This window comes from Mandrillus leucophaeus, unplaced genomic scaffold (assembly GCF_000951045.1).
Source record: "Mandrillus leucophaeus isolate KB7577 unplaced genomic scaffold, Mleu.le_1.0 Scaffold327, whole genome shotgun sequence".
Lineage (NCBI taxonomy): Eukaryota > Metazoa > Chordata > Mammalia > Primates > Cercopithecidae > Mandrillus > Mandrillus leucophaeus.
This window is the reverse complement of record NW_012103443.1, coordinates 2,301,008-2,320,305: the sequence shown is the minus strand read 5'-3', so window position 1 is coordinate 2,320,305 and position 19,298 is coordinate 2,301,008. Positions and strand designations below refer to the sequence as shown.

General features: G+C 36.0%; 1 protein-coding gene across 4 annotated transcripts in view; it reads right to left on the bottom strand.

The window, feature by feature from the left end:
- ANK3 (ankyrin 3, node of Ranvier (ankyrin G)) overlaps positions 1 to 19,298 on the bottom strand; it is a 600,548-nt gene that overhangs the window by 21,927 nt on the left and 559,323 nt on the right. For 2 of the 4 annotated variants that reach the window (XM_011988324.1, XM_011988325.1), the window contains 5 exons: positions 15,658 to 15,789; positions 14,602 to 14,745; positions 11,290 to 11,598; positions 10,932 to 11,022; positions 7,275 to 7,653 (listed from right to left, as the gene is read on the bottom strand). In XM_011988324.1, the coding sequence (XP_011843714.1) occupies positions 7,275 to 7,653; positions 10,932 to 11,022; positions 11,290 to 11,598; positions 14,602 to 14,745; positions 15,658 to 15,789 (1,055 nt within the window). Of the gene's footprint in view, positions 1 to 5,302; positions 5,354 to 7,274; positions 7,654 to 10,931; positions 11,023 to 11,289; positions 11,599 to 14,601; positions 14,746 to 15,657; positions 15,790 to 19,298 lie in introns of all 4 variants that reach the window. The other 2 variants (XM_011988322.1, XM_011988323.1) reach the window with 2 other exon arrangements.

Sequence of the window (19,298 nt, the reverse complement as noted above, 5' to 3'; positions counted from 1 at the left end):
AGATAACTTATAATACCTAATATAATGTATATGCTATGTGAATAATTGTTATACTATGTTGCTTCTTACTTCTATTGTTTATTGTTTTATTTTCTGAAAATTTTAGATCCGAGGTTCGTTGAGTTTCTGCGTGTGGAATGCCCAGATATGGAGGTCCGATTGTATAGTATCGTGGAAAATGCATTTCACTAGAGGGCTAGGGATTAGGTTCTAGTCCCAGAGCTGCTGCTGTCTGGCTGTGTGATTTTGAGTAAATAAATTTATCCATCCTGGCTAACATGGTGAAACCCCGTCTCTAAAAAATATCAAAAAAAAAAAAAAAAAAGGCTAGCCAGGCGAGGTGGCGGGCACCTGTAGTTCTAGCTACTTGGGAGGCTGAGGCAGGAGAATGGTGTGAACCCGGGAGGCGGAGCTTGCAGTGAGCTGAGATCACGCCACTGCACTCCAGCCTGGGCGACAAAGCGAGACTCCATCTCAAAAAATAAATAAATAAATAAATAAATTTATCTCCAATCTTCAGTTCTGAGATCTTGGAAAGAGAGTAGTTTTAGTCTCAATGACCCGTTTAGGTACTACATTCCCATTTTGTTTTGGACAAGAGATGATTCCCATGTCATATTTACCATATACTATTATAGTCCTTGAGCTCTTTTCCATTAGAAAGATAGCAACATATGGAATAAAGAGAAGAGGAACAGAAGTGTGACTCTTTGCAATTGCCCCAAAAATTTGAACAGAAAAATAAAGTGTTTTTGTTATACCTATAGCTTCCAATGATGATTATAACTATTTTTTAGCCTTTGTTTTTTCCATCTCATACGAAAGATATCTGTCAAAGCTTGTTTGTGAATGATCCTATTGTTTACATAATGCCTTCCTCAGTTATAAAACCTATTCTCTGATGACTCCACGCAATGTCTCTAAAATTACATTAACTTCAAGAAGTAATGGGGCTGGGTGCGGTGGCTCACACCTGTAATCCCAGCATTTTGGGAGGCCGAGGCAGGCGGATCACGAGGTCAAGAGATCGAGACCCTCCTGGCCAACATGGCGAAACCCCGTCTCTACTAAAAATACAAACATTAGCCAGGCGTGGTGGCGCATGCCTGTAGTCTCAGCTACTTGGGAGGCCGGGGCAGGAGAATTGCTTGAACCCAGGAGGTGGAGGTTGCAGTGAGCTGAAATTACGCCACTGCATTCCAGCCTAGCCACAGAGCGAGACTCCGTCTCAAAGAAAAAAAAGTATTTGGGGAGAATACAGACTACCCTGTTTTATGAAACCTACAACATTATAGTGGATTTTTGTCTTTTAAACCTAAATTCTTAATAAAGATATTAATATGTTATAATCATATTTTAAGCTGAAAAACACAGATAACTTACTTAATAGCTAACTTGCTGGTGCATGTCTAGAATTCTGGGAGACCAAAGGAAACAGCCCTTATTGATTGGAGAGGTTTTTGTTTTTGTCTTCTCAGAGAAAAACTCCTTTATCCCCTGCCTTCCACTTTTTTTGCATGGCTATATTTGTTTTCTTTTGTCCTGGATAGAAGAAAGTCAACTTCTATCATGGGCAGCTATTATAAAGGACTGTGGTAGATTTAGATGTAACATTAGTATGTGATGTGTTAAGCATAAAAGACAAGTTCAAAGCACTATGTGCTTTTTCTAGACGTTTCACTTTAAAATATCATTTCTTGAAGATACTAAGTATGAGAATAGCAAAAACTCAGAAAAACTGAATCAAGCATTCCCCCACCCCATCCCAGGGAACAAATGTGAGGTGACTGATTTTGAGGATTTTATCGATAGCACATTAAATACTTGCAAATGTGCTAGACAGCAATAAGTAATTTGGCTTGCTTATATATATGGAATTTTCAAAGAAGTGATTCATGGTTTTTAAAGGAACCCTATTGAGCTTCCAACTGATTTGCAGGATAACTCAAAATTTAGACAAGGATTTATTTTCTTCCCTAATGTTTCCAGAGTCTTAGAAAAACTGTATTAGGGCAGATTTGGTGGAGTTTCTTCCTGAAAAGTGAAAAGCAGGAGGATTAAGAAATTTTGGACACCTGTGCCAACTTCTCTGCTTTCTGTTGGGTCTCTTGACACTTTGGGATTGGATATGTTTGATAAATGGTTTTCAATAGATATTCTCTTCCTCTTCCTCTCTAGGGCGGTAACCAAGAAGCCTCAAGTTATTTGGATCATATTCAAAAGGCTGTGCATTGAAAATGGCTTTCTAGTTCTCTGAACTCAATTATTCTAACCCTAAGAAAGATCTAATGACGAAGTAATGAAGACAAGTGGCAGACGGCAAGAAGCATTCTGTGGAATCTTACTATGCAAAAGGTAAGTGCTTCAACAGACCTTTGTGAAGGAAAGAAAGAATATTTATTAATAGCATTTTCAATTGTGCCATAATAGGGAGGAATTCTATTTTCCATTTTTTTTAATTGACTCCTATTCTTAAAAATACAGCTTGATTTTTTTTTCTTGTGTGTTAGTAAAGTTAAACACCTATTTCAGATTTTTTTGTTTTACTTGACTTGCATTTTGTCACATATATCCATGCCAGGTTATAACCTCAACTTCTCAGCCACTGATTGCTTATGAAGAACTGGTTTTAATTTAATTCTTAAGGCAGTAGGAATTTGAGACTGAGAAGGAAGCCTTTTAATTCTTTCATTCTTTCTTCTTTATCTTGCCTCATACCTTATTACAGTTTCAAAGGTTTCAATTGAACATTTCATTTGATATTAACTACTGTGTCACCAAGACAGAATCTTTGCTCATTCACATAACACTTCTTCAAGGAAAGCAGGATACAAATGCCAAGAATTCTCAAATAAAACTACAACCACCACATATCAAATAGGCCTATACAGAATACCATGCAACATGTTTTTTTTTTTTTTTCTTTTTGGTTGTTGTTTTTACAAGCTTTCAAGGGTGCAAAAAAATTACACAAAGCCATTTCATTATCAAGCATGCTGAAATTTCAAAACCACAAAGAAGGAGTTTCTAATAGTACAGCAATGCCACATAATGAGCCAGCTACAGGATACCTTTATAATCAAACGCCGGCGAATAACTCGGGTAGTGACTCTCCGTTCTTCCTCTGAGCTTGAATCACTCTCACTGTCTTTCAAGTCCTGATAAATGCATTTTTAGTATAATTTTACCATCACACTTAAAATAAAAGACATTCTGAGAAGGGAAATCAAGAAAGAATTACATTTACTTGATTTTTTTTTTTTTTTTTTTTTTTTTTGCCAACTAAAGAAAATCATGATGTATATTTGTGAGAGTCTTTAAAAAAATTTAAGTGGAAGAAAAATTTTGGCCAGGATTCTAAGTGAAATTACTCTGTGCATGTGTGTGTGTATGTGTACAGGTAAAGATCAAGGTAGTTATAAGTTATTAAAAAATAATTATGGAGACTTTTGGCATCAGAAACTATAATTAATCATTCATATTCCTTTTAAAACTAGTTTAAAATCTATATTCATCTGCCATGAATGTGTATACCTTTGTAATTTGGGCCACATTTCATTTGATCTACAGAAAGAGGCATAATTTGGAGTTTTAGGAAATCTTGGTCAAATTTGACAACCTTATCAAAAGCTATTTTGAACTTTATTAAAAATTAAAGAATCTAGCTGGGCGTGGTGGCTCACACTTGTAATCCCAGCACTTTGGGAGGCTAGGGCAGGTCGATCACTTGAGGTCAGGAGTTCGAGACCAGCCTGATCAACATGGTGAAACCCTGTCTCTACTAAAATACAAAAACTAGCTGGGCGTGGTGGTGCACGCCTGTAAGCCCAGCTCCTCAGGAGGCTGAGGCAGGAGAATTGCTTCAACCTGGGAGGCAGAGGTTGCAGTGAGCTGAAATTGCATCACTGCAGTCCAGCTTGGGCAATAGGGCAAGACTCCGTCTCAACAACAACAAAAAGTAAAGAATTTTTATTAGCATATTTTAGCACATATATCAAGAGATTAATATCAGCATAATTAGTACCTAACACATAACTGGTACTGAGAAAGAATTTATTCAAATGAATGAAGGAATAAATGTGTAAAAGCTTGAAATCTTTTTTTAAAGAACTGATTTGAAATTAGAATATAAAATAGAATACTTCACAGACAAGAATATAGTTACTGCACAAAATATTAATTTTTAGGCAAGAAAGGTGGGAATCTGGAAAAACTACCAAGGGGAAAATAGTTCATAATTTGAAGGAGAAGATATCTTTAGCTTTCACTTAGATGCCTTGGGGAAGAGTATTTACTGAGTGGTTATATTTCTAAATTTTAATGGTGGAACTATGAAAATAATTCTCGTACTTTATCTTTGAAGTTAATTCATTACCTCAAATCTAATAGTCCCAGAGACAGAACTTAATTAACATCTACTGGAAAAATGAATTCCAGTATTTGTTTAAAAAAAGTGGAAACAAAATAAAATTGCTATAGGAGGTACAGGTGTTAGATAAAATGCTTTATGAAATGTTAGTTGAATAGATATTAAACTAGGCCATTTTTTTCATCAACAGTAAACTTGACAACTTGACAAGTATTTTAAAATGTTAAACAGTAATATCAGCCTTGACTTTATAGGCAATTCACCTCAACAAACCATCCCACCAAACAATACTGTTTTAAAAGGAAATCATAGCCGCTATGCTTACAAGGAGTAAGAACTTGAACTAAGTTTGCTATTATTATTTTAAAGTTTTCAGTAAAGGACAGTAAATTTAGGAGACTTAGAATGATCTAAGTATTGTGGAAGGAAGCTTTGCAAAGGCTCAAGAAGGCAGAAAGAGGTAAAAGGAATCTGTGTTGATGAAGGAAAAGAATTGTTAGTATTCTGGGATTAATGGCTTGGATGAGGCAAAAGGGAAAACTGAATGTGAATTATCTGTACATGGAATCTCAAGTTGAGGAAAGGTTTTCACTTGGGTGAATTCAAAAGTAGAACAACATCTATGTTAAAGTAAACACAAACAACAAACCTAGAATTGATTATAGCATAATCCTACAAAAAATCATGTGAGGCCACACCCCCTTACATAAAGAAAAAGTGGCCATTTGGTCATTGTTTCAGTTTCCACTTTTTCCCTGGAATCTCTGCTAACCTTAAAGTGAAAGTGGAAGAAGAATCTCAGACTCAGGATTCCTTTTAGTGAATTACTAGGAATTGGTGAAGGGGAAAACAAGGAAACCAAATGGAATTTTCTCAGTACTCCTTTGCCATGGGTCGCTGCATGGAAACAGGTGGAAAACAGCAGAATTTTACCTTATAACAGCAGGCAGTCATCCGTGTAAGAGCCGCACCCGGACTTTTGACCTGATTTTTTAGGGGATAAAAAGGGGTCTGTTTTCTGAGATCACACATCAGATGACCTAGTTGGTTGCTATTATATTACAGTACAGCCACAAACGACACCTCCTAAACATCTTTGGATTTTTTGTGAGGTCAGGTTCATGTCTCCTAAAAGCTTTAATTCCATTATGGAATTTTTAGGTCATGAAGTCTTTACGCATTAGAAAGGACTTGAAACTAATACCAGAGGTACAAACTCATTTACAAGAAATCTTGAAAATGTTTTCTAATGGCAAATTATTTTCCATTACTGACAAACTCGGCTGAGTTTCCACTCAGGGTTTAAAACGTAATTTTCAACAGTCTTTATGCCAATGGCCAATATGATTTTCCAGTGGCCCACACTTATGCACATGGACTCACACAGCGGTGTTTATATATATGTGTATAGTAATTTGCCTTTAGAACTTTAACAGGCTTTTGCAGAATAAATATTCACAGGAAAAATACCACTATGTTATTGCTTCTCTCTATATTTTGTGGGCTCATTTTAAAAGGAAACTTATCCAAAACTCCCACCACTTAAATATACTAAGAGTCAAGTCAAAGACGGAAATCAGTATTCAAAACCACGCTTGTCAGGACGGAGTTAAAGAAAGGCCTGAAAAAGACTTAAAAGAGCTTACAACTAAAAAAAAAAAATTAATAAAAATTTGATGAAGGCAGTTATTAAATGAGCTGGAGATTATTTTAGGATATCGTTTAAGCAACTGATTACCACCCCAAATCTTATATCAAAGCAACGAACAGGGAAAAAATAGATGATCTGGAACTATACTTCCTCTTACTCTCCCTTCTAACAAGCCTGAAAATAGTCAAACATTGTCTGCAGAAGGGAAAAGGAAAGGATATGATTACTGATAAGCTGAGAATCAGCTCCTGAGCGATTGAGAGTTTGCTAAAAGTCTTCCTAAACCTCAAATCAATCTTAAACTCATTATTTTAGAGAAGACTTGTTTTTCCCTCCCAAAACACTAAAGTGGGTCTTCAGTGAACTGGGTATGTCTCAGCGAAAACTGTACGTGCTACTATTAATCTCTGTCTATTGCAGAGTTGATGAAAAGACATACAAATTGAGAGACTAAAAAGCGGTAAAAAATGTTGGAAACAGAGCTGGTTTTTATTTTCTTATATCCATGTATGAGTCATAATTTCAGTTTAAAATACTTTTAATGTCTAAAAATAGACTAAACCTCAAAGAAAAAAATCTATTAGATGGTACCACAAAAGTAGAAAGAACAAGCAAATCTATCACAGTAAGGATTTAAAGTGATTAGAAACATGTTAAGACAATCATCATCAATTTATGTAAATTATAAAAATTATACTTCTAATTTTAAATTTCTAACTGTTGTCAACTCAGCTCATTTTAGGCTTAGAATTTCATCTCTTTAATTTTTAAAACACCCTTTTAGACAACAGACCATATAGAATAGAACTTAGATGGGTCAGAGGCTATAGACTGTTTATGCCAAGGAGCCAGAATGGATCAGAATGCTTATCCTCCTCCCATAAGGAAGAACACGGAGTGGGAGTGGGAGTTAGGAGACCTAAATCCCCGATAAAATACTGGGTCTTAAACTAGTTACTTAACGTCTCTCTGGTTCTTGTCCCTCCTAAAAATGGCTAAACAGATACTTATTCCCTTTTACTGCACAGTGAATGAAGGTATGATCAAATGGCATACATTTTACTAAGAACTTTTTTTACGTATGTGTTTAACTCAGTACTTTCTTTACCTCCACCATTAGTGCTACAATTTCACACATTTATAATTTAGAAATTGTAAAAAACCTTGGGCCCCAGGCTACAAGATTAATCCAAAGAAGTAAAGCATCAATACTTTCCATTTCAATGACTGCTACCGGATGACCAGATGACATACCTTTTGCTCAGACCCACTGGACCCCTCTTCTTCGTGGAGGTTAAGCCTTGGCTTGCCATCTGCTGGAGAAGTCCTACTCATCTTTTTCATACTGACAGGCACACAGGGTTTAGTCTCTTCTATTACAAACTTGCTGGTTTCTTCTAGAGATTTCTGATACGCTGCTAGTGGTGATGCTGGTTCTTCAACATGACCAGATCCATGTATTTTTGGTTTCAGAGTTTCCTTGGTACTCTGTTTTCCCACATCATTTTGGGATTCTGGAAAGTAAGATTTTGTCTTTGCTTCCGGAGTGATTTCTGTATGGCTTCCATTTGCTTCAAATTTTCCAGCTTCTCCTTTGAGATATGAGGTAATGGAATCTCTACACTGGTCAGGGCTGCAAAGGAAAATTTGCAAATTTACAATGGCAACATATGCCTGAATATAGGTTTCAGAAACGAAAGTTTTAAGAACTGTGTCTTTTGACTACTTCTGAAGGCATAAAATAGAAAAGTTCGAAAAGTGTGGCCACTGGATTTAAAATGTAGCTGGGTGCAGTGGCTCGTGCCTGTAATTCCAGCACCTTGGGAGGCTGAGGCAGGCAGATCACCTGAGATCAGGAGTTTAAGACCAGCCTGGCCAACATGGCGAAATCCCATCTCTACTAAAAATACTAAAATTAGCCAGACGTGGTGACACGCGCCTGTAATCCCAGCTACTCGGGAGGCTGAGGCAGGAGAATTGCTTGAACTCAGGAGGTGGAGGTTGCAGTGAGCCGAGATTGTGCCACTGCACTCCAGCCTGGGTGACAGAGCGAGACTCTATCTCAAAATAAATAAATAAAATGTAAGGGGCTCTCATGGGTGAGGTGTCAGGAGGGGCTACACAGCTTCTAGACATCCCCCATATCTCAGTTGCCAAATTGCCTAGCTATGCTCTCATCTAAATGTACAAATTGTAGTTCTATAGCTACTTGAATTATATCATCTTGATGAGTGATCCTGAGAGGCTCATGGACATACCTAGAGTTCCAAGCCCACCAATCTTAAAGGAGAAGATATTTCAGAATGCTTTTCTATCACCAGTAAAAAATAACCTGCTGGTCGGACTCATGGTTCTTGCCTATATTCCCAGCACTTTGGGAGGCTGAGGCAGAAGGGTCCCTTGAGCCCAGGAATTTGAGTTCGGCCTGGGTGATGTGGTAAAACCATGTCTCTACCAAAAAACTACAAAAATGAGTGGGCACAGTGGTGCACACCTGTAGTCCCAGCTACTCGGGAGGCTGAGGTGGGAGGATCACTTGAGCCTAGGAGGCAGAGGTTGCAGTGAGCAAAGATTGAGCCACTGTACAAAAAAATTGCACCTTGTCTCCAAAAAAGAACAAAACACATTCCTGTGGTCAAGACTGCGGTATTCCCCCAAGAACCCCAAATTCCAATTCTTTGTATATGTTTTCAGTCATGAATCCTGTCATTACTTTTCCAACTCTAATACCTTTACTTGAATCTCATTTTTCTCTCCTCTTGACCTCTGCTAATCTCACTAGTGAGTTGAGTGTTGCACACTCTTTTCTACCTACTGAGAGAACTGTTTTTCCCTTAACTATTAAAACTCTTTCCTTTCCAATGCTTTCTTTTAAATTGACTTCTAAGTTTTCTACAAGTTTCAGTATAGACTATTTTTCACTTTTTTTGTAGCTTGTGTATTATTTTTAGCATGTTTGCTTATTACTGCTAGAAGGCAATAACTAGTACAATGCTTTATATGTATAATATATACTTATATATGTGTGTGTATTCCTTTAAATCAGATTCTGATTATCTGAACATACTTATTTTTAAAAGACATCTATAGCACAGTCTATTTTTTATGTGTAAGGATAAATAATCCAAGCATACTGTGAAGGTCTTGTAACATACAGCTTTATTTGACTTTGGTTTAATTTTCTACTCCCCAGTCCACATTGCTTGCGTACATTCTTCTACTCTACATATTCTGAAAACAGGAGCAAAGTGACTGGCATTTTCCTCCTTCTATGGAACCAGGGAATTCACTAGTGTTTTTTCTATATAATTCACTGGCAGAGCCTATATAAAACAAGGAATTTCAGCTGGTTTAATAATAATGAACACCTTTCCTATATCTATTCCCTGATATGTAACTATAAATTGTGTGACTATATCTGAACATCAAAATAAGTACTGTTTGTCGTCGTCTTTGCAATTGTCTCTTTTGTAGGCTGTAGAGAGAATTCATTCACGCCTGCAATTTTTCAAAAGTAGTTTTGTAACCTCCCTCTTTGAGAATTTTTACTGAGCAAGCTGCTTATTAATGACATAAAAATATAAAATATGGTTATGAAATAATATAAGTAATGATTTGTGTCCAACTTAAGTTTATCACTAGCTGTCACTGAAGTAAAATATGTTTTAGTCCAATGTGTATGTAAATAAAAATAATGCCTAGTGCTACTGAGAAATTACTATTTGTGTCAGTCATTTGGTAGACATACATCCTCTCTTTTTCTATCTATAAATCTGTTTAAGGAAGGTAGTAGTAGTATTATATTTAAAGATAATTAGAGTGACATTCTTAGAGCTTGGACATTCATCCCAAATCACAAAGTACGTTCCTAATGGTGGTCGGATTTGAACCTATGTCTCAGATTCTAGACTCTCACCTTTCTAGAGCAAGGCCAGTATAAGAATTAACCAGATTCATGACCAGGAAATTATTTTTAGGTAAAGACAAATATTCATCATGGCAATATTATTTGGTGTAAACAACTGTGTACCTTTCAAATTATGAAAAACAGGACTCGTGGAAAAATAGAAGGATATGTAAAATCAGTTTTTCCTAGTATGGTAGGAGAATGGATGGCTTTTCTTTTTGCTTCTCTGCACTTTTTACATTAAGACATTTAAAAAATCATGCATAGAAGAAAGAAAATCCACCAAAATGTTATTGGTAGATGATGGGGTGTATTGATTTGTTTAATCTGCATTTTAAGTTTTAATAATGAACATATTTATGTTTGCAGTTAGGAAAAAAAACAGTAATGTTTATATTTCTCAACAACATGGACTTTCATTCATTATTATTCTTATTTTTTTGGACAGAGTCTCACTCTGTCGCCCAGGCTGGAGTGCAGTGTTGTGATCTCCACTCACTGCAACCTCCACCTCGTGGGTTCAAGCAATTCTCCTGCCTCAGCCTCCTGAGTAGCTGGGACTACAGGTGCGTGCCACCACACCTGGCTAATTTTTGTATTTTTAGTAGAGATGAGGTTTCACCACGTTGGCCAGGCTGGTCTCGAACTCCTGACCTCAGGTGATCTGCCCACCTCATTATTTTAAATGAACAAGAATTACTGGCTATATGAAAAGAATCATACAAGTAACAAAGTAGAAAATAATAATATTCTAAAGTAAAGATGACATATATATCTTGGGCATGTGTGTAATTTTTCTTGCATTTTATTTCGGCCTCTCACTAGTTTTGAATTTAAATTCACTTTCCTTTCCAGATTAGCATAATGAACTGGTCTTTAAAGCAGGTTTTATCCCAGAACTAGAATGGTAATTTAGAAGACGTCACCGCTAAAAAGCATGTATTTAAGATAAACTATTAACAAGTAACCTGTGTTTCACTTTCCCTTTTTTGAAACAGCCATACCTGTCATCCAGTCGATCTAGTAACCCACCAGTTACTCTTCGAGCTTGAGCGGGAGCCTCTAGGTTTCCACTTGATGTCTCATTCTGCCAACCTGTAATTGAAGACATTTCCAGTTCTGCTTGCTGAACACGCTTAAGAATAGCCTGTACTTTTTCTTCTGTCATCTCCTCAGACTCTACTCCTTCTTCAAGTTGAATGTCATCAAATAGAGATTTGAGTTTCTCTTCCGTCATCTCCTCATCAGGACCAGATTTTCCTTTCTCCTGCTGTTCAGAGCTTACTCCTAGTTTTCTAGGCTCTGCTGGTTTAACATCTTTTGGGGACCCAGCCAAATCTCCAAGGTATTGAGGATACTCACTCAGACATACATTCTCCAACTGGCTCTCATCTACATCCACTGCTTCAGGCATTTCTGTTAAAGGCACTGAGTCTTCCAGTTTGCTGTCTTCTAAGGAAGTGTCTTCTGCAGTTACGACTGGAGGTCCATCTGCGGAATGCTCTATGTTCCCCTGGGAAGGCACTAGCCCATCACTCAGTCTACTGGGGGTTCTAAGGGGAGATTCTATGCTAGAGATATCACTAAAATAATCATCTTGCTGGAAAGGGGTAGGTGGTGTGTAGTGCAACCCTGTGGGGGTTTCCAGTTCCACTTGAAGGGAAGGATAACCTATGGAAGACAGTACATTTGGACTGACTGGAATGAATTAGAATACATCAAACAAAAACACATGGAATGACTAAAATTATATCAGGCATGAAAATGTATGATGAATTACAGATTAATGTCAATAAATTTATCGGTTTAGTTCAATTAAATGTAACACAATGAAACAAAAAGCCTAGTGCAAACTCCAATAAAATAGAATACTAATTAAGCTATCAATTGTTTCTGTTTTAGAAATTATGATACAATAAGTAAATATGCACACTAATCCAGAGTATGCAGACTAATCCAATATAAAGTTAGTTGTCATTATATGAGATACTTACTATCTTTCTATATTTAGCATGCAAAGTTCATACTGTGGTGGACTGAATACAGCAAGCCACAAGAAACCAATTTTTGTAATTAATTACCTACAACTTATTTTAAGAACTGTACATATGAGCAATACAACCTAGTTCTTACTTCTTTCACATGAAATTATAGCACAGAAAAATGGATTTAATCTTTGGAAAGAAATGATTTTTAGATTTTAGAGCAGTGGCACTGGGAAAAAATTTTAAAAGATGTTAAGAAAAGGATTGAAAACACAGACCAAGTTTAAAAGACTCCATGTAGTTCTAGGGTGTTGTACAAAAACAGATAGATATGACCAAGATGGAAGGGTTGTGGAGTACATGAAGGTCTTGGTGAAGTTGGTGGTAGGGTCCACTCAGAACCACGAATCAAATAAAGAGAAATGATACACAACAGAGATAGTAGGAAAACCATTTGCAAGGAGCACTCTGAATATTCATGACAATGCTATGAAACACAGAGTTTATTAACCAGCCTACGCAAAAGGGGAGAGGGGAGCTAATCCCTTGTTTTAAACATTGCTGCATGGACTATGGAAGCATTTTTCTGCCTTGGCAGAGAGAAAAGTCAACAATGGTCTGGTCATGGTGAGGAAAGGAAGTTTCATAAAAGTTCAACGAAGAGGAGAGACAGGAAAAAAGCAACAAAGCACAGTTTCTGAATTGCTGGTCTACAAAATGAAAGTCTAATTTTTCCATCAGTCCAAGGTAAATACCAACTTAGCTGCTGTCGTAAACTCAAATTGCTATAGGTAAGTGAACATTTTTCAGTTATGGTCATCTATAAACCAGATGCTTGTCGAACAGCGGGCTAAGACTAGCTGAGGTTTATAATCTGCCTTAGTGAAATTACTTCATATACATGTTTCTAAATTTCCCTAAGAAATTTTGAACAAGGAATTTAAAAATATTAAGATACAGCAACAAAAAGCCCTTTCATTTTTGACTATATTTTAAGGATATTCCAATTTAAAAATGTTCAAATTAAATAAAGCTTTCAACACTACTTCTGTTGTGTTCTGATTATCGTTTTTATTACAGTTACTTAAAAAATATTTTTCCCAATAAAGAATATAAGAAGATTGTATAAACTATAACTTATCAATAATTTAAAATTTGATGATAAGAGGATCTATATTTATCTAGTGCAAAAAGCATGTGGTTACTAATATATGGCCTTGCATGTAAGACCAGGCCTCAAAGGGAGCATTTTTCCAAGGTGCTATGGTCTTTATAAACTTAAAAAGAACCACTTTTTACTTCATTACCTATTGTGTTTGTTACATGGATAACAAGTATGCTTTAAATCTTTTGTTGACTTAAACTTTTTTTAAGAGACAGACTGTGCTCAGCCAGACTTAAACTTTTTAATAAGCAGAAACTTTCTAAGAATTTTGAGATATCTTTCCACAAAATATATGCAGAATTCGAAGTTAATTAGACGTTAGTGACTCTTGTTAGTCTAACTTTGCCAGTTTAAAAATGGAATAGTAGAAAAATATCCTTAGTTCCTATTCCTGCCTCCATACCATCATCAAATTTTCTACTCAAAATTCATTATAGAGGCTAGGTGGGGTGGCTCATGCCTGTAATTCCAGCAGTTTGGGAGGCAGAGGCGGGTGGATCACTTGAGGTCAGGAGTTCGAGACCAGCCTGGCAAACATGGTGGAACCTCATCTCTACTAAAAATACAAAAAAGGTTAGCCGGGCATGGTGGCGCACGCCTGTAATCCCAGCTACTCGGGAGGCTAGACAGGAGAATGGCTTGAAGCCAGGAGGCAGAGGTTGCAGTGAGCTGAGATCATGCCATTGCACTCCAGCCTAGGAGATAGAGCGAGACTTCGTCTCAAAAACAAAATAAAAATTCATTGTAGGAATAAATTTTCATTTGTGAACGTAAGACGGGACTATTTTGAAAAACATAGGAAGATATTTATCATGTTTTTCTTCATATTTCAGTGAAAAAAGCACCAATTTACATAGGAAAAAATGACAAGATTATTATATAAATTAAGCTAATGTGAAAGAGGAATTATTATTAGTAACATCTATGCCGATTGAATTAGAAACTGCACTGCCTTTGAGATCAAGTAGTTTTCCAAAAGAATAAATGGCAGCATATTCATGAAGTTAAAATAACAATGCTAAATAACTAAAGCACTTACTTGAATGATACATTCAATTTTTTCAGTGCACATTTAAATACTTGATGCCACAACAGTAAATTGCCATTTTACCTTACAATTTGTATACTATATGCTTACACTTTACTCAATACCTTGCTTCTTTGATAAAAATGGCTCATCATTTGTTTGACCTATATATGAATAAAAGAGGTAACTAGTTTGGGGGTTAAAAATTGAAAGTGACAAAAGATATTTAACTTTTATGAAATATTAGAAATACCAACTCTTTCAGATACCTTAGGTGTTCATACTTCATGATTTCTATTGTATATAAAGAGGTATTTACCAAGTTTGCTCTGATATCAGAGTGTTTATTTGCAGACTCTGGCAGAGAAAATGCTGTGAAAATGAGAAACTAAGTCAAGCAAATCACAGTTCAGTTGCTTTTAAGTGACTGCCTTGTCTGACTGCACTTTCAAATTTTATCAAATGATTAAATAAATATGAACACTAAATTCAATTACCATCAACAGGGTCATGGAAAACATTGTTCTCATCTGCAAAACTTCTGGTGCCTGAAATATTTCCATAATCAAATATTGGTCCTTCTAGCAGTGTCACTATATCTATTCGATTAATTTTTGTCAAGACCGAAGTTAAGGCATCAGCTGAAAAGGAGAAAAAAAAGGTTGAAAACTCAATTAAATTATGTTCTTTCAGTCAGCACAATATCTACACAAAGGCATGGCTTTTGCAGCCCTGTTGACATTTTAACTCCTTCTTACTCCATCTCTGCAATCTCCCTATTCAGAGGACTCAGAATGCTCGCTGCTACAGGGAAGGTGTCAGAGTCTTCATCACTTTGTAAAGCTGTGTTCCACCGGAACAGTGCCTTAAAATAGCTAGATTCCTTTTGGTTATAAGGGCATCTAATAAAGCTAAAGTTTCCTTTCCTCTTAGAATGCCAAAATAGGTCACTCTTGTATTTGGTACTTAGCATTTTAATGACTTTCTGAGGTCAAGTTGACACAGGCAAACCCTCAATAATGTATTCCACATTGTTGTGGGTTAGCACTTGCCAAAATATAGGACTACCACCCAATCCCACCAGCCAACAAAACCAAACCCAACAACAGTAGAGCCAACCAAGCTGAGTAAAACTATTTGCTCTCCTAATATGACCCCGTCATCCCTCTCTGCACATCTGCCTCCAACCATAGTGGTAACTTCGGAGTGTTTCTGATCACTGTGTCCCATGATTTAACAACTAACATTATTTTTTGCAGTTTTAATGGTCACAGAGAGAATGACAGGTCAAATGCGAAAAATTCCCTGCTACTTGCTTTCCAAAAAACTTCTGAGGAATAAAAATTTAGACTGTTAACACTCAATTAAACAAGTATAACGTCAAAAGACTTGCTGTTACCTCATGATCACTTATTTTTCTATATTAAAGATTACAGAAAATTAGAATAATACTTGAATGAACCTAACAGTTGGCTCAATACTTGAATGAACCTAACAGTAAAATATTACATTTATGCAGTTTTGAAAGTTAAAATAATATAATTTCGGCATACTTGTGGCATTTTTTCCGTCTCTGGTAACCCATTTTTTTAATAACATGAAGCTTTGAGAAATTAAAGAATTTGGGTTTTCCACACGTATTTGATTGATTTCATCCACTGAAAAATTCAGTTCCCTTGCCAGTTCTGTAGAAAAGAAAGAGAGTTACTAAGATTGCATATTCTACTTTTATCACACATGTTTCATAAAAGTAATTCTCAATTGCCACAAAAAGAAAAGAGAATTTTATAGTCAAGCTCAAGTACAGCCTCAGACATTAATTTTTATATACTTGGTTTCATAGCAAAGTAGTGACCATACGCAGGCTGTGACTTAACTCTCCTTAGGTAATGACTTATAATCAGATTTTTTTTTTTTTAAAGACCATCTTATAAAGATTTTTAGACTTAGGCTGGGCACAGTGGCCCATACCTATAATCCCAGCACTTTGGGAGGCTGAGGCAGGTGGATTGCTTGCACTCGAGTTTGAGACCAGCCTGGGCAACATGGCAAAACCCCCATCTCCACACACACACAACAACAAAAACACAAAAATTAGCCAGGTGTGGTGGCGCATGCCTGTGGTCCCAGCTACTCAGGAGGCTGAGTTGGATCACTTCAGCCCAGGAGGCAGCGGATGCAGTGAGCTGAGACTGGGCCACTGCACCTCAGCCTGGGCAATAGAGCGAGAGGCTATCTAAAAAAATAAAAAAGATTTTTGGAGTTTGCAAAGAGGATGTTGCATGATTCTTTTAATTCAGCCAAATTCTCTACAATCTGAGCAAATTACAAGATACGTAGAGGTATACAATTCATGTATATGGCACAAGAGATGCTGATAGGGTTTGTGCTAAGCAGTCTTCATGAAGATATCTTTTACTCACATAATATTCCACCCTCTATGCCTTCAAGTTTCATAAACTCCACACAGGAGGTTATATGATGACTCCAGGCCAGATCATCTTACATGATATGAAGCTACTGAGTAAAAAAATAAAAGGGAGACAGCTTTCTGCCCATCTACTTGTATATACTCATATATACTCATATTCAATCTTGTAAATTGCAGAGTGTCTTTGGAAAGATACATATGATCCCAGTATTAGTGGCTGCCATGGAAGGGAAACTTAGGAGTCAGAGAAGGGAAGGAGACTTAGTTCCCATTGTATTTTTTTTTTATATTAAAACAATTTATCAAGTGTGTGTTACCTTAAATGATAACAAAAAGTAAGAAATGGGCAAAAATGATCCCATGGAAAAGGAAATGGTCAAGACTCTATCCCCCTTACAAAATACTTCCAGCAATTTTGCAAAATGCATTCAGAGACTCAAAAAAGTCCATTATCTTTTGACCAAGTGATTCACATTTAGAAATTTACCCTGACAATATATGAGTTGTATACAATGATTTATATACATGAATGTTCATTGAAAACAATCGCATGTTGAACAAAAGGATAAGAGTTAATTTGAGGCAGTGGCTTGCAAACAACTGTTGTGATCATGGCCTACAGTTAGAAATACATTATATATCATGGTGTTTACATAAATAAAATCAGATCTCCACAGAGCAAATTTTAGCCTTAATACACATAATACATAGTCATTTTCTTTTATATAATATTCCATTTAAAAACAAAAACAAAGCATGAACTGATTTCACGTGTCATTGAAGCATTGTGAACCACAGTTAGAAAACCACCATCATAAGGTACATCTATTGGATATTTTTTATGCATTAAAACCAAGATCAGAAAATATTGAATTTTGTAGAAAGATACAGTTACAAATAAGCAGATAACATTGTACGTATAACATGATAAAAAGTTCTTATTTTAAAAAAAGCACATAAGATGTTAATAGTGGTTTCGAGGGACAGATGTAAATTTTGTTCTCTTAAATGCTTAATATTCTTAATAATTATCATAGAGCATACAGTAATTCTAGTTAGAGAAGTTAATTATTTTTAGTTCTTCATCTCTGTGTCTTAAGAGACAACACTCCTACTGCCCAATAAGCCTTCAGGACAAAACTGTATCCATTGTCTAGAGACTTAATAAAGAGCAAAGACACTGACACTAGGAATTTTAGGTTTATGGCTTTTTGTCTGGCTACTATGCCATATCTCCAAAAATTTACTCTGACTGTATTTGCTTAAGGAAAATAACAGTTCTAGGCATATAATAATGCAAAACAAACATTTGCTCCAGTATATTTTCAGATTACAATGTCCAATGTCAAAATATAAATTTGATATTAGTAAATATTTATACACAATAAATTACCATTAACTCTCAACTGCCTACAAAACATTACTCAGACCACCTATCTTTTCAGAACTCCACTCAGCTCCCAGCCATTAGCAGTAGACCTGAGAGCAGAGACTAGGTTGATGAAGAGAGGAGGGTTTGATATGGGGTAGTGGTGGTGGGGGTGGACGGGGACTGGGGGCATTCAAAGGAAAAAACAATTAGATGAAATTGCTTCCTATTATCTAGTTTCATATTCTCCAATTAAATAGAGATAACTATATGGAATGTATGTTGCTAATGGTATGCAAGATGAATTTAGATGTGATGATAATGAATATTTATTATTTGGCCATGCATTAAAAAATATACTTAACCCATAAAACTTAAAATTTCTGATTCATGTGAGGTAGGATTTTAAGGGTCCTGTTAAGCTCAGAATTACAATGCAGAATTGTCCAATTTGTCCAGTTGATATGGAATCTCATTATCTTTTTTTTTATTTTGTTTTACTGAGATGGAGCCTCGCTCTGTTACCCAGTCTGGAGTGCAGTGGTGTGATCTCAGCTCACTGCAGCCTCTGCCCCCCGGGTTCAAGTGATTATCCTGTCTCAGCCTCCCGAGTAGCCAGGATGACAGGCATGCACCGCCACACCTGGCTAATTTTTGTATTTTTAGTAGAGACAGTGTTTTACCATGTTGGGTAGGCTAGTCCTGATCTTAAGTGATCTGCCTGCCTTGGTCTCCCACAGTGCTGGGATTACAGGCATGAATTTTATAGACTTCAACTTTTGTGAATTAAATGTATTTATTTACATACTTATCATATTTTAAAAATCACACTAAAAATTTTTAATTCAAAATTTAAACTGTCATTGTTTTCTTGTTTATAAAGATAATGCAAATAATCCTTTCCCATTATCAAAGTAATACAAGATTTTTCTTTTAAATAAATTTTTGAGCATAAAGGTGAGTTTACTTAAAGAAGAGTATCAGGTAAATACAGTTTTATGTGTATATATCATAAAAATTGTGAAGAGGACTTCACAGTGAAGGACTAAAATTTGTGCAACCTAGGCATGGGTTAATTGAACTGTTGCCTAGAAAGCTGCTCTAAGGACATAAACCATGTGAAAGAATTTTGATTAATTAAGTCATAGGCCTTAGCTGTGTTTTCTTTTGTGCTACAAGATAAATTTGCTATTCAGTAAAAGGTTATCCTATACTACAGAAGTGACATTGTGAAGAAAATGCTTAAATTTAAGGTAAAATAAATTTAAATTTCTATTTCTTAGTGCATATGCATAGAAAAGGCTTTGGAAAAACACAGTATACAAGGTACAATCAGTATTTATCTCTGGGTAGATAAAATTGGTGATAAAGATGTTTTTTACTAGTTGCTTGTT